The sequence below is a fragment of the Lygodium microphyllum genome, chromosome 1 (genome assembly GCF_053477565.2).
Source record: "Lygodium microphyllum isolate KBCC chromosome 1, Lygodium_microphyllum_v1.1.10, whole genome shotgun sequence".
In the NCBI taxonomy this organism is placed as follows: domain Eukaryota; kingdom Viridiplantae; phylum Streptophyta; class Polypodiopsida; order Schizaeales; family Lygodiaceae; genus Lygodium; species Lygodium microphyllum.
In genome coordinates this window covers 171,062,675-171,083,870 of record NC_141135.1, presented here as the reverse complement: position 1 = coordinate 171,083,870, position 21,196 = coordinate 171,062,675, and the positions used below count along the sequence as shown (strand labels likewise).

The window sequence follows — 21,196 nt, the reverse complement described above, 5'->3', positions numbered from 1 at the left end:
AAGCTCTCATCTTTTTTTCATCCACAAACAAATGGACTATTAGAAGATACAAATTCTTCCTAGGTCCTTTGAAATGTTGTCTCAGAGCATGAGACCACATAGAAATAGTTTCTTTCATTGTCAAAGCCTTCTTATAACGATAATAATCATACCTTCATTGCCAAGGCTTCATTTGAGATAGTTAAAGGTGGCACATCTGAGATGATGGTATGAAGATTCCGTATGTTCTACATACCGTTACACTTATCATCTTTCTCCTAAGTTCTAGTGTGAACACTCCCTTATTCATGAGCACTTTTTACCTTGTAGCTTAAGAAGAATTTTTTCCCCTAGTGGGATGGTACTTGGTACCTCAGGGATTGTACTTTCATATTCATTCTCACATAGTGGATGTGACCTTCCAGCACTCTCCTCTCCCTTGCGCTTTACTTGTTCACTATGAGTGTGTGTGAGTGTATGTGTGCTCTTGAACCCTAAGCTAACAGTCGTATCAAAGCCATACCTCTCAACAGCCACCACTTTGCTCGCAAGCCGCCAATGTTGCAGCTGTCATTGGGTCTCGAACTCGGCTTCCTTGTTTATGGTGTATCTATGTTGGCAATCTACTATGCAGCCTATTCATGAAACATGACACCTTGTGCAACCTGTTCACTACATGTCTAGCAAATAGCTTTCATCGCTCGCTTGACTGCTCATTGACCAGCCATGCATGTTCATGTAGGCAAAATCTTAATGGCTAGGAAGTCTTCACAAATCCTTATCAATTATTTTGTTAAAAACAAGTATAAATATCTAACGCCTGCATTTGGATTCATGTGGTGCTCAACCTTCTTGCTTGCCATTTGACTTGATTGATTAGCCAATCAATGGTGGTCAATGAAGTTACTATCTATAAAAATATTGAAAGATATTTGCAGTCCCATGAGTTCTCCAAAGCTTCAAGATCACTAGGTCTTTCATTTAGGTCTGCAAACCCGGCTACATAGAATATTACAGGTTCTTCTAGCTCATCCACTATCACTAGTGGATCTTCAACTCTAGCTCCTCCTGTACCTCCCACAGCAAATCAATTGAAATGGGATAGGCACGATGTCCAAGCTCATGCTTTGATTGCACTTTTGTGCAAGAGACAAGTAATCCCACATATTCAGCCGTGCACAATGGCCAAGGATGCTTGGGATAAGCTTGCTTCATTGTATCAAGTATGCAATGAGGCTCATGTAGCCTATTTACGTAAGCAGCTTGAAATGAACACATGACAGAAGCTGATTCTATGGATGCATACATTACACGTGTCAAGGACATTATGAAGCCGCTTGCCAATATTGATAAAATAATTCTTGATGCCTCTCTTGTATTTACAATCTTGGAAGGCCTACTTGATACTTGTTAGAGCTTTGCCACTACACTTCATTTACTTGCAAAAGGAGATGTTAATGCATATACATTTGATGTGTTGATATCACTATTATTGCAAGAAGAGCGATCAAGGCTGAGTCACTCTAATATAAGTATAGACAAGTAAGCATTTGCAGCTAGCCATAAAAATAAAGAAAAGTCATGGCACCCCTTAAACTCAAATAATAAAGCAAAGCAACTTCTTCTCTAGACTCCTCAAGCACCAAGGATGATGATGCTAAGAAAAAGATGCGCAATTATTGCAAGAAAAATGTGCATATTATTGAAGAATGCAAAAAGAGGATGGCAAGTGAAAAGAAGAAACAATCAAGCATGAGTGTTGCTGAAAACTCAGCAAATGCAAAGGATGCAACCGTACATTTGGCAAGTCAGTCTTATGTCTCTGTTGTGCATTGTTCGTATGATTCTTCTTCACATGAGTATGGTCTTTTAGTTGCTGAAAAATATAACACATGGTATTTTGATAGTAACACTTCTAAGCAAATAACATCCTCTCCTAACTTGTAATATGCAAATGTACAAAAGGAGGGATCCGTTGTATGTGCAAACAATGCTTCGTATGCAATTCAAGGCATTGGTCAAATTCCCATTATTGCAACTTAAAAAGATCTTGTATATGCCAGGCATAAAGAAATTTTTCTATGAGCTTCAGCCATTACATGTGCTAGTTGTGTGGTTAAATTCCATATAGATCGATGGAGTGTCTATGACTATAGTGATGGGAATGGCCTCATTGTCACTGATACTTCCTACAATGGAGTCTATTAGCTTGATTTATATGAGAGGAGAGCATCAGAGGATACATTACAAGTTGATGCCACCCTTGTGGATGAGACTAAGTTATGGCATGCTTGGTTGTTCATCTGAATTATGGCACTTTGCTTCACCTAAAAAGCAAAAAATATGGTGCTCCATCTCCCTCCGTTGAAAGCACCTACTCACAATGTATGTGAAAGTTGTGTACTTTGCAAAATGCATCGTGCTTCATTTCCCAAGTGTGGTTCTACGCATGCTAATTAGAAATTACAGTTTGTGCATAGTGATGTTTGTGGGCCCATGCATGTCATATCTATCGAAGGATACTAGTACTATATTACCTTCACTGATGACATGAATCATCATTGTTGAGCATATTCTTTGAGGCACAAATCCGAAGTGTTTACATGCTTTGAATCATTCTTGGCCATGGCTAAAAATGGCAATGGATGCAAGCTGATTACACTACATACCAATCGAGGTGGGGAACATATGTCATGGGATTTCAACCCTTTTTTTGGCTTAAAGGGGCATTATCCATAAGTGCACTATGCCTTACACACATCAACAAAACATGTGGCTGAAAGAAAAAATCATGATTTGATGGAAATAAAACGTTATATGCTGTCATACAATAAGCTGCCAATGTATGTGCTGAATCGCATCCCAACTAAAGCATTGACTAAATATACACCTTATGAGGCTTAGAATGGCCAGAAACCAATGGTGTCACATATTTGTCTTTTGTTATTTTGCATATGCTTTGGTGCCACAGTCACAAAGGCATAGATTGAAAGACGAGGCTATCAAATGCATTTTTATTGGTTGTACTGTAAAAAGTAAAGGGTACCACTTATACCAACCCTCCATCAACAAGATTTTTGTTAGTAGACATATGGTATTCGCCAAACATGCTGATCAACCCTTCATGGACTACAAAAATCAGCCCAATGTGGAGCCTATGGACATATTTGACAGTTTATTGCCTTTATTGTTGTGACGGGTTAGGCACGAAGATCGACACAGTAGGTGTTCCTTACGCGCGGAGAGACAGAGAGAGTGAGAGTGAGCAGGGCAGAGAGTGTGCACGATTTTAGGCACAATGACGAGTGTGTACCTTTAAGTTTTTAGATAGATATATATGTATAAGTACAAGTGCTAAGGGTGTGTTCACACCCAAGCACATTTAAAGGCACAAGGGCCTTTATTCCCAACAACCTCCCACCTAAAGGCAATGTGTCCTAAGAGGAGAAAAGAATCAGCTAAGTCTAGGTATGTACAAAGCTAAAATACATATATCTATCCAACTCCCATCATCTATCGGCAATGAGCAAACCGCTCTACTCGAAGACCCTTCGTGAGAAGGTCTGCAGGAGGAAGTAATCCATGCATCAGCTCAACATTGGCTATAGCATTGCGGACTCTCCATTGACGGATGTAGTCAGGGTGAGCTAGTCGAGGGTCCGGCATAGGCTCTAGACCAATGACGAGGTCCCAAAGACACTGAGACTCAAGCACTTGTTGCATGAAATTCGACCAAGTAGTGAAATTTGACCTGTTAAAATGTGTCTTATCCGTGAAGGCATTCTTGGCCATTGCAACAGGAGTGGTAGTGCTCGGAGATGGATAGTGTGAAAAAGTTGTAGTAGGGGTAGGATGGGGGAGTAGAGTACACTTGGGAATGGCCCCAAAGTGCCCACCAGGCATGCAGATAGTGTGCAACGTGGATCCATAGGTAGGGATGGGCTGACTAGGCATGGGCATGGTAGCCACATGACGAACCCAAGGAGGTGGGATGGGAACACGCGGAGCACAAGATGGGAATCCCTACGTAGGTGTAACCCAAGGAGAGTATGAAGAGACACCATAAGCTAAGGTTGGAAACCCTTGCGTATGAGTGGTCATGGGAGATGTGAAGTTGGGGATAGTGAGAGGGATACCCATCACAGTCGACCCAGGAGTGATGGGTGTACTCATTTGCTGAAAGGTGAGAGGCATTGTGTTAAAGGGTGGCATTCCCCATAATGAAGTACCATGGTGCAAAGAGGTAGAGAATGGGGTGGAGAAGGAAAAGGTGCTAGGAACGAAGATGGTAGATCGAACCCCTAGGGTGTGATGCAGATGTGGAGTATAATCCAAGATTTTGGAATGATGATGAGAGATGATCAAGGTGTGATATAAAAGAGGGTGGGATGGAAGGGAAGTCAGAAGTGTGTGTAATATGCTCAAATGAGACAGAAGTTGTAGATGTACCTGAATTTTGTCTGTTTCGTGAACCCCCTCAATGCTCTTACTATCAAGTACATCTCTAATGAAGTGGTACTTCACCTGTATGTGCTTTGTCTTTGCATGAAAGATAGGATTCCGTGTTAGCATGATAGCACTTTGACTATCACAATGGAGAACAGGTAACTCTGAGATACCAAGCTCTCCTACCAGACATGAAAGCCATAAAACCTTCTTGCATGCCTCAGTGGGTGGCAGCCACATACTCTACCTCTGTAGTAGACAATGCAACACACTTTTGCAGCCTGGAGATCCAAGAGACTGCTTCTCCTATGAAAGTAAACACATACCCAAAAGTGGACTTTCTACAATCCGCATGACTAGCACAGTCTGCATCCGTAAAGCCAACAACAGATGCCTTCTACTTCCCAAAGCAGATGCAGAACTCCTTTGTGCCTTTGAGGCATCTCATAATACCTTTCACTGCATCCCAATGCTTCTTACCAAGGGTTGCCATGTATCCGCTAACCACTCCCACTGCAAAGGCAATGTCAGGACGTGTAGCAACCATAGCATACATCAAACTGCCAACAGCTGAAGCATATGGTATCTTGGTCATTTCAGCCTTCTCATCATCAGATATAGGGCTATCCTCTGCACTGAGTTTCACATATGGAGGCAATGGAACCCCAATTGTTTTCCCCCCCTTCATATTGAAATGTTGCAAAACCTTGGAGATATACTCCTGCCGAGATAGATAGAGCAAGCCTGTCGACCTATCTCTGAGAATTCGCATGCCAAGAATGTAATTTGCATCACCAAGATCCTTCATGTCAAAGTTGCCATAAAGACTTTGCTTCAGTGAGTTCAAGGCGGTGAGTATCCCTACCAGCAATCAGCATGTCATCAAAATGACCTTTCTTGCCACAATGATGGCATTCAACATCTTTGCCACATGATTTATTGCATCCCTTGCTATCAGATTTGCCTTTCTGCTGTGATCTGTCCCTAGTATACAAAGCGCTAGAAGACTTACTAGATGCATTGTTCTACCGATTCATTTCTTCCATGAGCAGAGCACTCTCTACATCAGCATACAAAAGAATCGCATTCGAATTGCTCATAGCAGTCCTAAATGTATCCCAACTCTCTGGAAGAGTGCAAAGCAAGAACGTAGCCTTAAATTCTTCATCAATCAAGAACTTCAAGGCAACAAGCTGGCTGAAAATGGAGTTAAACTCACTCAAGTAAGTAGACATTGTTGTACCCTCTTTCATACGCAAATCCATAAGCTTTTTCAGCCAATACACTTTGCTTGCAGCACTCTTCTGTGCATATAGTTCTTCCAATCGAGTCCATATAGCATATGCAGAATCCAAACCTTCAATGTTAAATTGCAAGGCATTAGAAATCGATAGCTCGATGGTTGAGCGTGCAAGCTCATTTAATTCATCCCAATCTTCCTATTCCATGTCCACAGGCTTTGCCCCTGGTTTTGATCGGCTTTGCCTGCTTCTTTTGCAACAGGATATTGTAGCACTGTTTTTGCCAAACTGTAAAGTTATGTGCTCCTTCAAGCTTCTTCATGTGCATCAGATTATTGCTGTCATTGCTGCCAGCCATGATTCTCAGCCCAAATGTGACCAAAAAACAGCAAATATAGGCCCAAAACTGTCACCCGAGTGACCAAGGTACAAACAAGTATCAACCACCAATAAATGACCACGTAGAAGCACAGATTTCAGATCTGTAATTAAATTTTCAGAAGCACCAAACCATGTGCTATAGCATTCCACAACTGATTACAGCTGTTCCAAGGGCATATGCATCACATTACATGAGAAATCCCAAATTTTAGCTGCAATTTCTGTTGTACATATACCCACGGGCATAAAATTTGGCATGAATGGTCAAAAGCCCCAAAAAAATTTGTACTCAAAGCATCAATTACACATCTGCATTTTCTATGCCATGCATAAAACAGGAAAATTTTGCCCAAATAGAGCAATTTCAGTAAAACCCCCAAATTTTACCAAGTATTGATGTCCAAATTGTGTGGAATTGAACCTACATGTACATAGAATGACCAAATGGTGCACAAATTTTGCCCAAACTGCAAAAGGCCCAAGTTACACAGGGTCCAATATGCATCAATATCGAGAAATTGGGTAAATTTCAGCCCAATTTATAAATGTACATGAAAAGCCCCAAATGTCGGAGGCAAAATGTCACAAATTCCTGCAATTTCTGAGACATATATGACTGTTGCATCTTGCTCGCACCAAATCTGCACAAATCCCCAAATTTTCCAAGTCTTGCATGCACCAATTTCAGTGAAATTGAAAGAATTTCACTAAAATGTGAAAAACCCCAAAATTCCTGGGCAAATGTACACCGACTTTGCAATTTCTGAGTCAGATTGTCCAATTTTGAGTTGAGATCCCCAAATTCGAGAAAAGCCCCAAATTTCTGGGCCTAAACCTGCACAAATTTGCACACTGTGCTTGCACGCGCATACACCCGGAGAAGAGGAGGTAAAAGCAAACTCAAATTTTTTGAAAAAGAAAAAAGAGAAGAATTGCCGGTCAACGGCCGTTCAGGTCCATGACCTGTCGTGCCTACCAAAGAGGCGCCCGCTGGATGCCCGTCAGCTGCTGCCCGTCGCACGCTATCCACTACCTGCTGCCTGCTTTTGTCGTCAGCGCTGCAGTCGTTCGTCGCTGCAACTACCCCGTCACGTGTCGATAGTTGTGCTAGAATGGTCGCGACTGCTGATTGTTACCAGTCCAAACAGTTGCTGCCCCACTGCCACCCATCGCCCCATTCGCGAGTCGTCGCTAAGCCGTACAGTGTCTGATGTCAGTGCTGCCACGTTACAAGCAGAGGAGAGAGAGTGCACGATTTTAGGTACAATGACAAGTGTGTACCTTTAGGTTTTTAGATGGATATATATGTGTAAGTACAAGTGCTAAGGGTGTGTTCACACCCGAGCACATTTAAAGGCACAAGGGCCTTTATTCCCAACATTTATTTCAGTAAAGTGCACTTGATTTTGGTCACTTTCAGCCATAGTTATCAAGTACGAAAGGTACGATATGGTATGGTACGATAAAATACCGTACTAATTGGTACCTTATGATTTTATAAGGTAAGGTACAATATTAGTACGAAAAGAATTAAGATGATTTTTTAAATAACAAAAATCATAAATCATTAAATGATAGATCATAGAATACATGTTTAAAGTGAAAATAGCCATTTCATTACATAATAAGATGAATACATGAGGGTGACCATCGCGGTCGCATGGGCTACGCAAAACATGCGATACAACTACAATCTAGTATATCTGATACAACAAAAAAAAAGAGACCTATGTCATATGAATCTATGATGAGGCATCACTACCATCATCATCATCATCATCATTATCAGAACCATCTGAGTACTCATCAAGAGAGTCTGAAGATGACTCCTCGGCATCTAATGATGAGACACACTCATACTCATCCTCACTGATGAGGTTACCATCATCATCAAATGATGGCTCCCTAGGTGGCGGCCGTGTAGATAAGGGGGAGATGTCATCGTGAGGCACAGGATGTGAGCTACTAGAGCCCTGCCTTACATATGTCTGCAAGCCACTCGAACCACCCCTCCTCGATGATGGAGGGCGTCGAATGACCATGCCCCTGCTACCACCTACTCAAACTCCTCACCCACGAATACGCTCACTTCGAGTGTCACGAGTATTTGCTGTTATAAGCTCTCTATACAGCTCTGCAAAAATCATCTCCTCCTCCTCGTCCACCTCCTTATGTATACTCGAAAGAGTGTTGCCCGTCAACTTGAATGTATCAACATTCACCTACACAATGCAGTGATGCACATAAGATTGATCATTGTAAATGCTAAAGTCTAAATTGTAAAGTATAAAGTTTAAACTTCAAAGTTCAAAGTTTAAAAGTTAAAACAACAAATTTTAAATGTTATGGTTAAGTGTTTAAACTTTACCTGATTCGAACTACCCATGCTCATCATAGCTCTCATCATGCATAAGTTAGTGCAGCAATAGACTAGCCGCTCTAACCGTCGTGCACTAAGCCAATTACGAATCTTTGTGTGAATGAGAGAACAGGCACTCCAGTTTCTCTCACATGCACTCAAAGAGCAATCCTAGGCAAGGACCCTCATGGCTAAGGGCTGAAGGGACTCCAGTGTGTATCCAAAGTTTTGCCACCAAAATAAAGGCTTCACAAGTGACTCTCTCATCCAACAAGTGGGAGAAGCAAAAGCCACATGCCCTCTCTAATCTGCATAGCATCCTAGCTCCTCTAGCACTGCATTGTGGTCATCCACAGCTACCACACTAGTCAAATAAGCAAACTGGTCTGAACAGAACTCTCTATCATCCATGACCGTCGGTGACTTGTAGGCCGAATGTACCAATGCGGCAAAACCATGGATGGGCTTATGCATCCACCCCCATCTCCTCTCTGCTATCTCTAAAACATGTGCACGTTGTGTCTCTGTGATCATTGTACAAGCACATGTCTCCGCCAACGCCTCTAAAGAAGTGAACGAGAAGGCCCATGGTGGACCCCTCGCAATCACTCATACATAACACCCTATAAAGGGAGTCACGACAATGACAATGGCACAGACTTTTTGTCAAAACTGCTCATTAAGGCACAAGCGCATGGCTTTGGCCTCCTCTGTCTCATGCTCATTCCACTCATTCCATAGAGTGGAAACCACTGTCTAGCGCAAGGCGGACCGCACCTCATAAAGGCGCTCCAACAATAACCACATGTAAGCCAAGCGAATTGAAAAAGCCTTCTTTAACTCCAGTGTGCTATGCTCACGATACATCACAAGCACCTTTATCTTTAACGCGAATAATGTGACAATTGATGTAGCTTTGCGGACCACCCTCTTCACCCGCTTGAGCTTCCCAATGTCCTCCATGAGCAAGTCCAAACAATGACTTGCACATGGAGTCCACACAATCGTAGGGAACTTGGCCTCAAGCAAACCGCCCATGCGTCGACAATTCGATGCATTGTCGGTAACAACTTGCACCACATTTAAGGGGCTCACCTACAACCACAATTTACAAATTACAAGTTATGTATAAATTAAATTTCAATTATGAATCATGGTATTATCATAATGAAAGAAAGTGAAACAAATTTAAAAGGCAAATTGCAATGTATACCTCAATGATAGCTTGTCCAACGTGGCGGTAGATGAATGCACCCATCATTTTTCTCCCCCTCTTACCGGTATCTACGGCCCACAAAAAGTAAGTGCCGAGTGGATATGAGACAAGTATGTTGATGATGCCCCATTTCTTACGATCACTCCATCCGTCGGTGAGAATGGAGCAACCATATTTTATCCATGCGGCCCGAACAGGATCAAGGGCTCCATCAATCCTCTCCTTCTCTTCATCAATCTTTCTCGTCCTCATGTCGTTGTATGTGACACTGGTCCATCCTTCACATGGACCCACATTGGCAATGGCTTTTACCATCTTCTTCCATTGCTCTTGCTTTAGGACATTGAATGCAAGATTGCACTCAATCACCGTACGTGCAATTTCAATGTCTGCAAGTCGTTGCCTTTCTCTAAGAAAGGCAACCGATCCACGCACATGACCTGGAGCTTGAGAGAGAGACGATTGTCTCTCCGGCACCGCATAAGCCTCCACTCTTTGTCTTTCACTGGAGCCGGATGCGGATGTGGAGCCCCCACCAATGGTAGAGGCCTCTCTTGCATCAGTTAAAGATACGCCCACATTGAACGCTTCCTCGTTAGTAGGCATAGTAGTTGGTGCCGATAAGCCATTTCCTCCTCCTCTTGTGGATCTCCCTCTCATCTTGGCGAGAATCTCCTCTGCAATGTTTTGAGGAATCTCCTTGCATGGAGCAACTTGCTTCCCCGTCTTGGAAAGATGTTGGAGAAGCCGAGTTGCACCACTTGTATAGCGCTTCCAGCAATACTTGCATGTCCAATGGTAGGAGTTGAACTTCTTTGTGTTCCTCTCCACATGGATCGCATGCAAACTGAAGGCCTCATGCTTCTCACGAGTCATGGTGCCGATGACGGAAAAAGAGGCCCGAGAGAGAGACAGAGAGAGAGAGATGCTTGAGTCTCGACTCTTGAGAGTTGAGAGGGAGACTTGAGAGGCCCGAGAGTTGGGGTAAAGTTGAAAGAGCAAGAGGATGGGAGATGAGATTTGAGAATGGCAAATGCTTCGATACGGTGCGGGAAAGAGGGGATGGGAGGTGAGATTCGAGAATGATAAATCACAAGTCCATTCAAGAATCCATATCCAAGAGAGGAAGATGAGAATGGTAAATCACAAGTGTTTTATGAATTGGTGTGAAAGCATGGAGGAGAGGAGCACCTTTTGTAGATGAGAGAAGGGTCAAAGTTCAAACAGTCAAAGAGGGCTCAACGGTCAAAGAGAGGGCTGCCAGCTAGAAGGAATCCAAAGAGGGCTGGGGAGGGGAGTGCATGGCTGGAAAAGGGGTGGAATGAGGTATCCAAGGCTTCCCACCCCCCAAAAAGTGCCACACATGCAAGCGGAGTAAGAGCGGGGGTAGAGAAAACGTGTGATGCGGGATCGATGACGCGCAGGCGACGTGGCCCAAATAGGCCCAAAAAGTCATACGGATATGTACCGTACCTTTGTACCGTATGAACCTGTCCGTACGACGTACGAAGGCAACTATGCTTTTAGCAACCTATTGAGGATTTATAGCAACAAACATATGCTAAGCAGCAACCTGATTTTTAGCCCATTGATCAAGGCATTGCTAATAATGAAGTGGCCAATGAGAGGGCTGCTATTTGGGAAGCTAACACAATCCCTAGACGGCTGTTAGATACATTACAAGACAGCAAACAGCCCATTCCTCTTCCCGGTAGAACTAGAGCAGACACTGGCCATACACAAGGTAACTTGGTTGCGCAAGCAGTTGTAGCTACTGAATGCAATGAAAAACCTATTTTTCTACATGATGCTTTACAAAAAGAACATTGGATGGCAACTATGCAATTAGAGTTAAACTCTATTGATAAAAATGGCACATCGGAGTTATGCGACTTGCTTACTGGCAAGCATGCTATAGACACTAAGTGGGTTTACAAATTAAAACATAGATCTAATGGTAGCATTGATCGCTACAAGGCACATCTTGTTGCCAAAGGATATGCCCAACAATATGGATTGACTATGATGAGATGTTTGGACCCACTTTACGTATGATCACCATTTGTAGTGTCATGGCTTTGGTTTCTCATTATGATTGGCATGTGCATTAATTGGCTGTAAAGACTCTTAGATGGTGATCTTCATAAGGAGGTTTATGTTACTCAATCTCTTGGCTTTGTTCAAAAAGGGTCAGAAAGCAAAGTGTGTCGTTTGCATAAGGCCCTCTATGGTTTAAAGCAAGCACCTAGGGCATGGTATGAGAAGATACATGGATACTTCATTGCTCTTGGCTTTAGTAATTCACACACTAAAAGCATACTCTATGTTCGCAAAGATGGGAGACACATATTTCAGCCTTAAAACCCGAATTGCAACATGCATTTGATGTGACAGATCTTGGCCACTTGCACTACGATCTTGGTATACAATTTACTAGAATTGAGAGGGGCATTATTTTGCAGCAATCTGAGTACATTGTGCAACTTCTTAAGCATTTTCACATGCAAGACTATAAACGTATCTCTACTCCCGTTGAGACAGGCCATACGTTTACACTTGAGGATGCAAGAGAATCTTTTGATGCTTCTCTTTATCAACAGGCTATTGGTTGTTTATTGTATTTGTCTAATACACAGCTGGATATTCAATTTGGGGTCTCTCAGTTGGCACACTTTATGCACAACCCTGGTACTACACATTGGCAAGCAGTTAAACGTCTCTTTCATTATCTCAAAGGCACTTAGACATTGGATCTTTTTTATCCTAAAGGCACTACATTTTGATTGCATGCATTCACAAACAGTTGATTAGACTAGTTGTTTTGACACAAGGGTGTCCACTAGTGGCAATTGTTTCATACTTGGTGATTCATGCATTTCTTGGCTGAGCAAGAAGCAATCTACAATGGCCACATCTAGCTATGAAGCTGAATATAGGGCATCATTTACAGCTACATTGAAATGTGTATGACTCAGACACCTTTTGGTTGATCTTAGTGTCGAATAGTTGTCACCCACTCCTATCCATTATTAATAGTCATAGTGCCATGGCAGTAGTGAGAAATCCAGTTATTCATGATCGCACTAAGCACATTGAGGTGTATTATCATTATGTCAAAGAAAGGCTCCATGCAAGGGGGATTGACTTCATTTATATCCCTACATAGGACAATTTGGTAGATGTGTTTACAACCTGGTTGTCCACATCCGACGGAAAAGTCAACTTGTCCGATTTGTCTTGTCCAATACGACACATCTAATCATGTCCAATGAAAACTGTCTGACTATTTCAAAGTTCTTGTTTGTGACCATTTGGGATCACTTTTGGGGTAATTTGTACGTGTTGTTTAGGCATTCTCTCCACAACACACTTGTACGTACCCCCACTCTCTCTCTCTCTCTCTCTCTCTCTCTCTAGCAATATACTCTCTCCCTCTCTTGCCCTCTCTAATTTCAAGCTCAACTTTCAAGCTCTCTATTCTCAAACTCTCTATCCTCAAGCTCACTAATCCCACTCCCTCAAGCTCTCCTTCACCATATCTCCACCCTAACTCCACTTTCAAGCTCTCCATTGGCCATCCTCTCTATCCTCAAGCTCTTAATAAGTAAACTCCTAGTATCAAGTCTCTCAATGTTTAAAGTGTATTGTTTTGAGTCCCAACATTAAGTATAGGCATTAAAATTATATGGATAATTTTCTTCATCGGACGTAAGTCCAAGATTTATTAGTCCAATTAATACCAAAGTAGTATCGAACGGTACTAGTTAGATCATAGTGACAGGAAACGGCCAGAACGGCCCCCCGACACGTGGAATCGCCGTCCCCGGAATGTATCCGTCATGGATCGCGTTTCCAAATGATGGAACGTTCCCTGTCCCGTTTCAGACAGGGAACGCTCCTTCCACCTCCAACCTCTTCCTTCTTCTTCTTTCTCTTCTTTCTCTTTCTTCTCTTCCTTCTCTAGGTTTGGCGTTCCCGTTCCTACTTACTTCATGAATTTTGATTTTTTAAATGCCGTTCCCATTCCCACGTCCCCGTTCCCTAGGTTTGGCGTTCCCATCCCCGTCCCCGTCCCCGTTCCCCGTTTCATGTTTCTATGAGTTAGATGCTATCAGACATGACAACCCTCGTTTACGAAAGCTCTCTCAAGAGAGAAATTTGAAGCCTTTCACAAGACTCTCGACTTCACAGGTGTAAACGCTCCCTTATCCACAGGCACTTTTTACCTTCTAGCTGGAGAAGGGTTTTTTCCCCATGTTAACACCTCTTAGAGGTGTGATGGTTGGTACCTTAGGGATTGTACTTTCATATTCATTCTGACATAGTAGATGTGACCTTCCAGCAATCTCTCCTCTCTTGTTGTTCACTTGTTCACTGTTAGTGTGTGTGAGTGTGTATGTGTTGTTGAACCCTAACCTAACACAAACAAAGGATAAAATCTTTGAGACACATAAGTGTGTTGTAAGTGTGGATAAAGCATAAAAGAAAGGGCAACACGCTCTTCAAAAATGACATGAACAACATAAGAGCGCAACAAACAATCACTGCAAACATGTACATTTTGTTAAGAGTGATTAGGTCTCTTGCGCTTTGAAAAGTCATGCTTAAGAAAATGAATTGGATAGAGCACTTATTCTCTACATGTAGAATTTGTTTAGGGTGACTGGTTCTCTTGCACTTTTATTTTGAAACTAATTATGTATTAAGGTCATCATTCACTACCATATGATGTGGCCAAGAAAGCACTCTTCAAATGATTATAACTTTGTTTAAACCTCTATAGTTGCACCACATGACAGTATGCATGATAGGAACTCATGGAGAAAATATCTTCGTAATCACAAAGCATCTCTAATGACAATGGCAATCAACCATGACAAGGGGATTATTAATATATTTGATGCTAGAGTATACGAACTAGGCCTAAGAAATGAAAGGATAAGGATAGATGCAACTGAATGAATGAGTTGGCACTAAAAATTGGCCACATGCGATATACTACATGTATCTACTTGCTCATATGTAGAGGCACCGAGTAATATAACCTTATCTTACCATTACATTATGAATGGCTCTCTTGCCCTCCCTCCTATTTAGAGCTGGATGATGGCCGTCTCAAGCTTGGCAATAGCTGTTTTGATCAAATCAAAGTTGTCCCAGGCTAGGTGATGTTGTTGAGGAACCACTTAATTCTTTGTTCTTTGCCAGAGAGAGCATCCAGAAACAGGTGATAGAGCACGGAAGATCTGGGAATAGTTGTACTCAATCTGTCTACCGAGGGCTCACTTTCAAGAGTCAATGGGCTAAGGCTTTTTGAGTAGCAGCAGTTGCACATATAATTCATTTATGATAAAGAAATACCGGAAGGAGCACCATGCTTGCTCAATCTTTCTTTGTGTCAAGATGTAGGTGCATTCTAGCTCCATTGTTTGATTTATTTTATTGTGGCTGAGTTTCAGTTTTTAAGATTAAGTGCTTGCAAGTTATTGTCTTTACTTTGGTTCACCGAAGGCTGGTTTCAATTGCACTAGATCAGTGTACTATTGTATTAGCAATTCAGTAATGATAAAGGAACAACACATGGGGCATGAGGCTTTGGGGCCAATCTTTCTGTGTGTCCAAGAACCAAGGCGCACAAGCATTCTACCTCCAATATTTGATTTGTATTTCTATTGCTGAATTTCTATTTTTAAGATTAAGTGCTTGCAAGTTGAAGTTCATTGCCTTTAATCCATGAAAGGTTGGTTCTAACCTTAACAACCATAGAGGCAGCAGCAAGCTCCCCTCACAAGATCACAAGTGGTACCAACACTACCATTCTAGAAATCGTAAACACCAGTGATCTCTTCATCCTCTACCATATCCGTTGTGAAGAGCAAGGCCCTAGAAAGCAGTTGTATATGTGAATTTGTACGGTTAACTACTGATCAAAAAGCCATAAGTTTATCTTGAGCTCTTGGAATTGGATTTGAGTGCACTGTCTCTCTAGGGAAGCAAAGGCTGCAAACCCTTGTGTGAGAATAGCATCAGCAGCTCTTCTTCAAGTAAAAATGGGATCTAGAGAAGGTGAATCCATGGTCCCACAATAAGCAATGATGCAATCTCCATTACATTGCCCTAGAAGCAAATTACTGTGTTGAAGTGGCAATTCACCTAGTGGAGGTACTATAATCTTGGTCTTCCCTAGGTTCACAGTGAGATCCCTCTCTTTGTACACAGCATGTAGGGCACCAAGATGACATTATAGTCCCTCTAGACAGGATAATCTCGACACAATGTCATAGGCATATTATAGATCATGATCAACACTCTTGCAAGTGGTAATCTGGTTCCTATTAAATTGACAAAATCAACAATCTCAAATACATTTGGACCAAAAAGCATGGGTGAGAGGGTGAAGGACAGTCAATTACTGATTCTGAAAGTAGAAAGGTTAGGGAAGGCTAATAGTTTCACCTATGCCTTTGACCATCATTAATTGCAAGGTGGTGTAATAAGAGTTCAAACCCAAACACACTCACGCACCGATTAATATACGTGCACACACATAGGGGGTAAGTATCCAACACGTAAAAGGTGGCATACATGATGCAACTTCATATAAGCCAATACATGTACTGCTTCTGTTTTGAACATGCATCCAGTAAAGGTGTTAAAGATGTGTACACCTTGTAGGACTTCGGCATCCTAGGGAGCTAAAATTGAGACAGACAGGATATTTGTTTGTTTAGCATCTGCAAATGTGCCACAGCAGTAAAAATGCAAGCTAGATGTTAATGTAATTGAATGGAATTTATTGCCCATTACAATTAAAGCAAGAGCTAACACCTGTACTGTACACTTGAAGTTCAGCCTACGCTGGACTCGTGTAATAAATTCAGGGCATACTTGCAGCAAACTAATAGCAAACACGCCTCTTATGTAGATGATTTACATTGGAACTTTGTTGAGACAGATAAATCTAGGCTTATGTGTGGAACAAGTGTCCATAAAAGTGTTCGAGAGTAGTATAACTTACAAGGCTCGGCATGAAAAGAAGATCAAAATAGAACAGATGAGCATATCCAATCATTACAGACATTAAAGAGATAAAACCATCAATGGACTGTCATGGCATATCATAACATACCCACCATTCAATTATAATTCATCCTACCTGACTGAGCAAACAGCACTATGTAGCCTCCCACTGTAGCACTTCTTTATTTGAAATCTAACATAACCACTATAACCATACTCTCCATTTTAATTTTGAAGCTTTCACACACTAAAAGTAGTACAACATTTACCAGTTGTCTCTTTTGATCCACAGAATATTCCTCAAACATAATGGCATACCTTACTGCTTGCTCTCCACTTTTGAGTACAATAAGTGAGTCAAATTCCCATTTGGTTGGCTGAAATTTCAAGAAGACAGTAGACTTAGTAACAAGTTTAGTGTTCCTCATGTTTCGCGCCCCCCCCCCGAAAAAGAAAACCCAAAAAAAAGGGAAAACGAAAAACAATGAATGCACAACTCACGCCTTTCACCCATCCCTACATAAACTGCAAAAGCAAACATGTTGACTTTGCCGAGATGGCACCTCACCATGACAAATAAGAGAGTGAGGAATTCATAAACATTTTCAATAACTGTGCAATGAGCAATGAGCTCCTATCACTGGTTTGCTACAATTTGACTGCTGTGAATTGGTCTTCACGACCATTGCTACCTCCTCCCTCACTAAGCTCACTTCTCACACCATTCTGCCCACCTCCAATGCTTGTCTTCCTTTGGCACCAACTGCCTCCTTTTCCTTCTCACCCTTGTGACCCATCACCTCTTCTCCCTTGCCCCTCTCACATTCCCTCCTCTCCCGACTGTTGCTGCACCATCCAAACCCCCCCCCCCCCCCCCCCCAAAAAAAAAAGAAAAGGCCTCACCCCACCCTTCCTTGCCCCTCATTCCAGCTTGCCAATATCTGCACCATAGGTGAAACATGTCATAACACTTTGCCTTTGCTAAACTTTCCCACCCAGAATATGCAGCATTCAGATTTTAAACTTATGTCAGGTTAATAGCCAAAGTCTTTGTGTGGAATTCCATGCCAAGTGCCTGTTGAGTAACTTTACCAAGCAGGCAACCATCACACCAAGGGCATTCACAGAATTGCAACATACAGCTCTATAGGGTCCAATAGTGTGCCTTTTCCCCCTTTACAGTTGACGATCCTTTTTAGAGAAAAGAAGATTATATTAATGACACCTTGAATGAAAAATCCCCCCTATAGTAAAATATGTGAAGATATGCTAGGGTTTGCACTCAAAAAACACAACATGTACGACCAAGACTAAAACACAAAGACTCAAACAGAGACAAACACACAGAGAAGAAACTCTGAAGTGAATGAATGCTGTAAATGAATGTAAGAGTGTACATTCCAAGGCAGAGCAATGCAATGTCAGAGAGTGATGCCCACGGAGACGGATCCTAAGTGCTATGACCACCAATCGGAGATGAGAGAGTGCTAAATAATGAAGGGCAGCAAGCTGGTCACCAAAACACAGCAGTTGGAGGCTGAAATCTGGTAAATGCAACAATGTACCATCGAGAAGGCTGAAAATTAATCACCCAAGGCAGAGAACTAACAGACCATAACAGAAGAGGTGTTTGCTGATGTAGACAGCCTGCTGAACAACAAAAACACAGGTGCTGCAGCAGTCGCCTGATGGGAGAGATAAAAGCATCATGTCGCCTACTAGCACTAGATGCTGAAAATGTAGGCATATCAGATGCAATACTGATGCAACACATGGAGACCTCCAAACAATAGGGCAATGGCTGAAAATAGGCTGCCTAAGGCTAGATAGTGATAGGCTGCAGTCAGTGATGGCTGGACACCATATGGTAGGTGGCTGATGGCTGAAGTCTGCATAGTAGAGTGAGAAATCTCCACAAAAGAATAAGGCTAAATGGTGGACAGCTCATCTATTTATAGATGTTGTACGGTGGCCCAAAAAATTAGGGTTTTGAGAGACCACTGAAACTCCCTCGAACCATGCACCAAATTTGTGTTTTTTTATTAATCAAGCGTATTTTAGCTCAACACCCCCTGGGCTGACAATGTTTACAAAAAGCCATCCCACCCCATAGCAACCAAGGCATCAAACAGAGTACACGTCGGCTACACAATTGCCTACCAAGAAACCAAGGGAGCCCAAGTATTCACCCCAAAGAGGACAGGGCATCAGACAAAGGGTGCTCATGGGTTGCCCAGTGACCTACCGAGCCCTGCAAAGGCGAAACTTTAATTTTGGTGGAAATATGATTTTAGGAATGGCGGCCGACTAAGTAACAATGACCCAAAGATGGGACTAGGGATGGTACACCCAACGCATCACAAAACAATATAAGTATACCCAACCACTCAAGGATGTCGATGATGAGGGAAAGGTGATGAAGTATCACCGGAAGAAGATGGTGGTTTAATCGGCTAATGGAAACAACTAAGGATCCATCCAGTAGTGCTCTGCACAATGGGGGCATAGTACACTATATACTGAAGAATACTCATGCAACAGGTGCCACTTGGACAATGTCCCTCGTGGGACAATTGTTTGCTTATCCAAGCGCCCTAGTACAAAGAGATGAAATCATGCGATGCACAGGGGAAAAGGCCAATGTCGAAGACAAGTGCTAAAACCTATAAAATACCAAGAAGGGTACGAACCCCCTCTCAACCTGGATGTCGATGCTGAAGAAGGAAGAGGAGCCTAAGGCGTCTGTCTTCGTGTGGTGCCAAGAACCATGTGGATGAAAATGGTGAAGCATTCCCACTAGGAGAGCAAGGACATAAGACACCGCCATGATAGCATCAAGAGAGATGTTGCACGAAGCATCCCCACTAGGAGAGCAAGGACAGAAGACACTGCCATGATAGCATCAAGAGAGATGTTGCACGATCCACCACCGCGGGGGGGGGGGGGGGGGGGGGGGGGGGGGGTTTGGTGGTGGGTGGGTTGGGGAACTCCAAGTAGATGGAACCATGAAAAGAACGGCACGCATCTCCTATCTCTAGCTCAAGAAGAACTGGTGCAAGCTTGTATGTTAGTCCTACAATGAAATACAAAACCCTAGAAAAGAGATCAAAATCTACAAGCACAAAGATGAGTAGTGAGATTCTCCAAAATAAAAACTAAAAATAAAAAAAAACAAAGCTAAGTGCAATGCAATGAGTATGTAAGTACACAACGAACGTCTAAAAAGGGAAAGGCTAAGTGTGTGGCCAACATCGCATACGGTGAGGTGGAAAAGGGGCCCTAGAAGGTGCAGTGGATGCCCTAGAAATAAATACATAATGTATTTCCACTACATCATCGGGAGATACCCTTATCTTCTTCTCCCTCCCATCCTCCCTTTGCAGGTTTGGCACTCTGGCACTCTGACCTCTACACAGATAGAAGAACCAACCACTGGGTACACCTCTTGCAACAAGAACGGTCATACCACAGAAGATTGTTGTCATCAACCTTTACTCCCTACCCCAACAAAGTATTGGTAGTTGCTATGCCTACTCCCCTTTCTAGGCCACAAAGATCATTCTACATTGGCTATCAGATTTTTATGCTCCAAGCAATAAAATACATGCGATGCACTCTAAGTCCTCTCGAGCAGTAATAGGCCCTCTTGGAGATCGCCATAATGCACTATGGAGGTTTCCTCAAATCATTTTTTAGTGCAATGGCTTTCCCAACCACCAGTTCTATAGTTCGGCTCCATCAAAAGACAATGGCTATTGGGTATCGTCTTCTCGTCGGTCCACTCCTTCAAGAGACAGTGGCTATTCAAATCCTTTCACTCCTTTGACTCCGTTGTCCACTGCACTGAGAGAAAATGGTTGTTCCTCACCCCTTGCTCCCCAAGAACTATCTATTTCCTCACCTCCTTTGTCTTGTTCCACAAACACCAACTACAATGCAAGCATTGAGGAGATTGTGTAATACCCCCCCTCCCCACTCCCTCCTTTTCTCAAGTTCGAGAGACCACCTCTAGATTCTATCTAGCTTCTATTCCATCGGAGCCCCAAATACTTTCTTCAGCATGATCAGTGGCAATTCCTTCATCATCACACACTTCGAAGGCCATGATCCATGAGTTTTGTGACTCCCTATCTCCTTCAGCAAGGGATTCCAAGGGGGGCTATCTTTCTTCTACTTCAAAGGGGGATCCCATTTCTTCAGCTTTAGAGGGGGTCCCTACTCATCCTATGCTTATTCACACCCCTTGTCGACAAACCTTTAACTTCTTGGGGTGATTGATATCTCTATGTCATCTCACCCATTTACTCACCCATTTATTCTCATTGATACCAACGATCTACAAGCTCTTCCTAGTTTGGGGATTTCGATGCTTCCAGTCATGGCTTGGTCACTAGGCCTTCGTGTACCTTCCAACATGGAGTAACATAGCTTATGGCTTCTCTCCCAAGGTTGAGTTTCGGCTTATATCAGCTCAACATGTCTACTATTCTTCACTACATGTTACCCATAGAAACATGAAACGGCCGGAACGGTCCCCCCGGCACACGGAATCGC

At 42.6% G+C, this 21,196-nt stretch overlaps 1 protein-coding gene across 1 annotated transcript in view; it reads right to left on the bottom strand.

Annotated features, from left to right (window-relative positions):
- The window catches only part of LOC148041975 (ER membrane protein complex subunit-like protein), a 106,209-nt gene that overhangs the window by 35,791 nt on the left and 49,222 nt on the right, over positions 1-21,196 (bottom strand). Inside the window, exon 6 of the mRNA XM_087684598.1 lies at positions 16,961-17,019. Within this exon, the coding sequence (XP_087540724.1) occupies positions 16,961-17,019 (59 nt within the window). The remainder of the gene's footprint in view (positions 1-16,960; positions 17,020-21,196) is intronic.